The sequence below is a fragment of the Palaemon carinicauda genome, chromosome 17, assembly GCF_036898095.1.
Source record: "Palaemon carinicauda isolate YSFRI2023 chromosome 17, ASM3689809v2, whole genome shotgun sequence".
Classification (NCBI taxonomy): domain Eukaryota; kingdom Metazoa; phylum Arthropoda; class Malacostraca; order Decapoda; family Palaemonidae; genus Palaemon; species Palaemon carinicauda.
This window is the reverse complement of record NC_090741.1, coordinates 43628703-43633702: the sequence shown is the minus strand read 5'-3', so window position 1 is coordinate 43633702 and position 5000 is coordinate 43628703. Positions and strand designations below refer to the sequence as shown.

General features: G+C 41.1%; 1 protein-coding gene across 1 annotated transcript in view; it reads right to left on the bottom strand.

The window, feature by feature from the left end:
- The window catches only part of LOC137656710 (whirlin-like), a 755303-nt gene that overhangs the window by 432135 nt on the left and 318168 nt on the right, over positions 1–5000 (bottom strand). Inside the window, 2 exon segments of the mRNA XM_068390933.1 lie at positions 3080–3197; positions 3382–5000. The exon segment at positions 3382–5000 is cut by the window's right edge and continues 200 nt beyond it. Coding sequence (XP_068247034.1) covers positions 3080–3197; positions 3382–4932 — 1669 coding nt within the window. The 5' untranslated portion in view covers positions 4933–5000.

Genomic DNA, 5000 nt, shown 5'->3' with positions numbered 1-5000 from the left:
TTTGCTCCAACTTTGAACTTTTGAAGTTCTACTGATTCAACTACCCGATTAGGAAGATCATTCCACAACTTGGTAACAGCTGGAATAAAACCTCTAGAATACTGTGTAGTATTGAGCCTCATGATGGAGAAGGCCTGGCTATTAAAATTAACTGCCTGCCTAGTATTACGAACAGGATAGAATTGTTCCGGGAGATCTGAATGAATGAATGTATGTATGTATAAATATATATATATATATATATATATATATATATATATATATATATATATATATATATATATGTGTGTGTGTGTGTGTGTGTGTGTGAATTCTCAAAATTTTAACTATAAGTCACATCTAAACTGAAAAAATGCCCTACTGTACAAGGGGAAGTGACTATAAGGGGAGAAAAATTCCAACATATAATATGAACAGAAAAAAAGAAGGGAGTAAAAAAATTCTTTTAAAGAAAGAAAAATGAAATTCAAGAATAAAAGCCTAGAAAAGTTAACGGAAAGGTAAGAAACCGGGAATGAAAAACGTATTCGAAAAATATGGGAAAAATATATAGGGAAGAAACATTTTAAAGAAGAGCGAAGGTATGGGTATTGGGGAAAAACGAAAAGTTGAGAGAGAGAGAGAGAGAGAGAGAGAGAGAGAGAGAGAGAGAGAGAGAGAGAGAGAGAGAGAGAGAGAGAGAGAGTTAACAAAGATTAAGGACTTTATGGAACATCATGAATGATGTTAATAAACTTAAGGAATAATAATAAAAAAAAAATTGCAAGACATATGCAATCATAACCGCCTCCCCCTTAAACAATAAGGCTATGGGACATTAGCTATTCGGTTACCATTAATAATAATAATAATAATAATAATAATAATAATAATAATAATAATAATAATAATAATAATTAGTGCACAGATATACATCTGACCGCTATACCTATAAATTATTATTATTATTATCATTATTATTATTATTATTATTATTATTATTATTATTATTATTATTATTATCATCATCATTATTATTTTACCATTAAAATTATTATCATTAATAATAATAATAATAATAATATTATTATTATCATTATTATTATCATCATCATCATCATCTAAGCTACAATCCTAGTTGGAAAAAAAGAATGCTATCATACCCTCGGCTCCAAGAGACAAAATAGTCCACTGAGGAAAGAAGATTTAAGTCTCTGAATGAATTCAAACAGCCATTATAAACCTTAACATAAGTCTTCTGGTGATACAGGCTGTGAAAAATCCGTCAGGCTCAAAATCCGTCCGGCCGTGAAGCAATGACGCCGTGACAGCTTACTTATGTTGACATTTGGTAAAGAAACTAATAACGGGATAAAGAGAGATTAAATGAAATTTGTATTAAAAAGCTGAATAAAATGACGCAAGAGTACGTCATCGTATCGTTGATGAAACCATATATGGATGAGGTCTATGAAACGCGAAGTAGATGATGGATAAAGAATTATTGAATTAAAAGCTCAAGATAGAGACGATTGACGAAATCTAACCGAGGCCCTTTGCGTCAATAGGCGTAGGAGGAGATGATGATGATGATGAATTATGATCGAAGGTTTATAAATCCATTGAGATCCTTTAAAAATCTTAGTCCATAAGGTATATTTAGCGCTTACAGTTTGCCTTGCTATAGGCGTAGGAGGAGATGATGATGATGATGAATTATGATCGAAGGTGGATAAAATCATTGAGATCCTTTAAAAATCTTAGTCCATAAGGTGGGGGGGGGGGAGGATTTAGCGCCTACAGTTTGCCTTTCTATAGCATTCAGGTCTTTGCACTTTGAAGCATCAGTATTACATTAGCTTTTGCCATCTTTCCATCTGTGCTTCGAATTGTATCCACCTGTCTGTTTAACTTCATTATCTTTAGCTTGAACATTTTTCCGCATCACATTTATGAACAAAGTTCTTGGGTCAGCCAGATGGAAACAGAAATAATTAAACAAGAAAAAATTCACTGTAGATTCATACATTATTATTATTATTATTATTATCATTACTATCCAAGCTACAACCCTAGTTGGAAAAGCAAGATGCTATAAGCCCAGGGGCTCCAACAGGGAAAAATAGCCCAGTGAGGAAAGGAAATAAGGAAATAAATAAATGAAGAGAACAAATTAACAATAAATCATTCTAAAAAAAAGTAACAACGTCAAAACAGACATGTCATATATAAACTATTAACATCATCAAAGACAAATATGTCATAAATAAACTATAAAAAGACTCATGTCCGCCTGGTCAACCAAAAAGCATTTGCTCCAACTTTGAACTTTTGAAGTTCTACTGATTCAACTACCCGATTAGGAAGATCATTCCACAACTTGGTAACCGCAAAATGATAATCAACTTGAGAAAAACAGACCGGGCAGGCAAGGGTTGCCAATTACCACTAATCAACATAATCGTTCAAATCTTGCAACTGATCTTAAAATATTTTATATAAATCATTCATTACTTCTTTATGTAATTTATTTCCTTGTTTCCTTTCATCATTTGGGCTATTTTTTTCCTGTTGGAGCCCTTGGGCTGATAATATACTTTTTCAACTATAGATGTAGCTTAGCTAATAATAATAATAATAATAATAATAATAATAATAATAATAATAATAATAATAATAACAAACAAAAAAAATAATAATAATAATAATATTGTTTCCTTTCGCAATACGCAATGAGTAAAGAAACTATTTTTATCATTTTTTCCCGTTTACTTCTGAAACTAAAAATAAGAGAAATTTTTTTTTAGAGCCGAAGTTCCAGATCCTGACAATTTTAGTTTTATAATCAGAGATTCATATCCGGATACTTTCCATGTTTCATTAAGTGACAGTCAGTGGCTTTTAAATAATCCTTCCAAAACAGACTGACCAAACTAAAAACATCATTGACGATCCCTTTAATATCGTTTTTCCTGTTTTATGATCCTCAGATGACTCAATTGTCTAAAAGAAAACTTATCTCCACACAACTTTACATTCACCCAAGCAATGGTCTAACTAAAAATGAAAGCCTCCAGGCAAAATCATTAAGTATCCTTACCTGCTTCTCTCCCTCCTTTAATGGAAAACCCGAATCCTTGGCCCGACTTGGAGTCCCTCTTGATGTTCAGCAACCTGAAGCCCGGGCCCGGGCAGGTCATGAGGCCAGAGAGTAGCACCTGAGCAAGATAGAAGACAGATAATCTGAATAACAAAATCTTTACTTGGTTAGGTTAGGTTACGTTAGGTTAGGTTAGGTTTAAAATAATCAATATCCCTTACAAAAGACTACTTAATATTCATGAAGTGATGAAAAATAGGTGAATCTACAGTAGTCAGATAGCTGAAAGTAATCAGCCTCACCTTTGATTTATGATTTTTGACCTTCTTGCTGAGTTTATGCAGGTGATGGTGTTTGTGATGCTCCGAGTGGCGGGAAGGCGGCTGAGGGGGCTGTGGTGCCCCTTCCTGGATCGGGATAAATCCTAGCTGCCGCGAGAGAAGCGAGGCATTGTCAGGACCCACAAGACGTGGGGGTGCCCCAGCCATGCCCCCCGCAAGGAGAAGTTCCTCAGAAGGCGAGATGGGCTCCTCATCCGGTCCGGCAGGTGGTGGTGGGGAACTCTGATGCTCGTGGGCGGGAACCGGGGACGGCGGAGGGTCCCTCAGAGAGGCAGTGACTGGTTGGGGTGGAGGGGGGTTCTCCTCATTGTCGGGATTGTCGTACATTATGTAGGACTCCTGGAGCCCAGCATGGATCCTCCGAAGCGCTGCTTCTACGCTGCTGACCAAGGCCTGCAAGCGCTCTTCGTCCTCTTCTTCGGGTTCTGGGGAGTACTCCCTCGGAGGACCTCTGGGCAAGGTGCGGAAGTCATTGGGCAGGACATAACCTGGGTAGTGGACTGCTCCAGGGTCCTGCGTCCATGTAACACCCAAGGCATTTGCAACAGCTCCAGCTTCTTCTGCAGTAGTTGTAACCACTGTAGATTCTTCTTCGTCAGCAGTGGTCGTAGCGTAAGGGGACGTCACTTGAAACTCTGGTGGGAGGGCTCCTCTTCCTCCTCCTACTCCTACCACTTCATCATCTCCATCTCCACCTCCTCCTACACCTCCTCCTCCTCCTCCTCCTCCTACTCCTCCTCCTCCTCCTACTCCTCCTCCTACTCCTCCTCCTCCTCCACCTAATGCTCCTCCTGTTGCTCCTCCTCCTCCATTTCCGGCAGTAGAGACAAGGGCAGTAGTACTAAGGCCACCATTATATAAACTAATCCCGGGCGTGGTGGTGCGGGTGGGATTATGAGGGAAGTTGTAGCCCGGGTTACCCGTAGCCAAATCTGTAAGGCTATGATGCATGGGTGGACGCTCGGCGGCCCATAATCCCATCCGCACTCCCCCGGCCACGTGGCTAATGGCAGTGCTGTGAGTGGCTCCTAAAGGGTTATGCTGCGTCAAAGGGGCCGGCTGCCCAGACACATGACCTCCTCCGATGTGGACGTGAGGATTGTGGTGATGCTGCTGCTGCTGCTGCTGTGGCGGCAGCGGATTGTGTTGTGGCTGATGGTGGTGAAGTTGCTGAAGATGATGTTGATGATGATGGTGGAGATGATGAGGTTGTTGGTGATGTTGGAGGATCTGATGGTGGTGCTGGAGGAGCTGCCCAGGACCAAATCCATGCTGCAGGGTGCTGTAACCTCCCGGTGGAGGCCTTGGACTGTGTGGGGGTACGGAGGGGTCCTGGAGTGAATCCTCCTGGATTGACGGGGCGGAGAGGCTGCGGGCGGAAGGCGGCGGCCAAGGGACAGCCCCTCGGAGGGCCGGAGGAGGTGGCGGAGGGACGTCAGTGAGGCCGAGTTGATACAGCTCCCGCTCGATGTCATCGTTGTCGTGGTCCTCCTCCTCCAGGTGGTGCGACATAGTGCCACCACCGCCCACTACCTGCTGCCTGCTGTGCCCCCCACCGCCGCCCGGTGACGACGCCCACT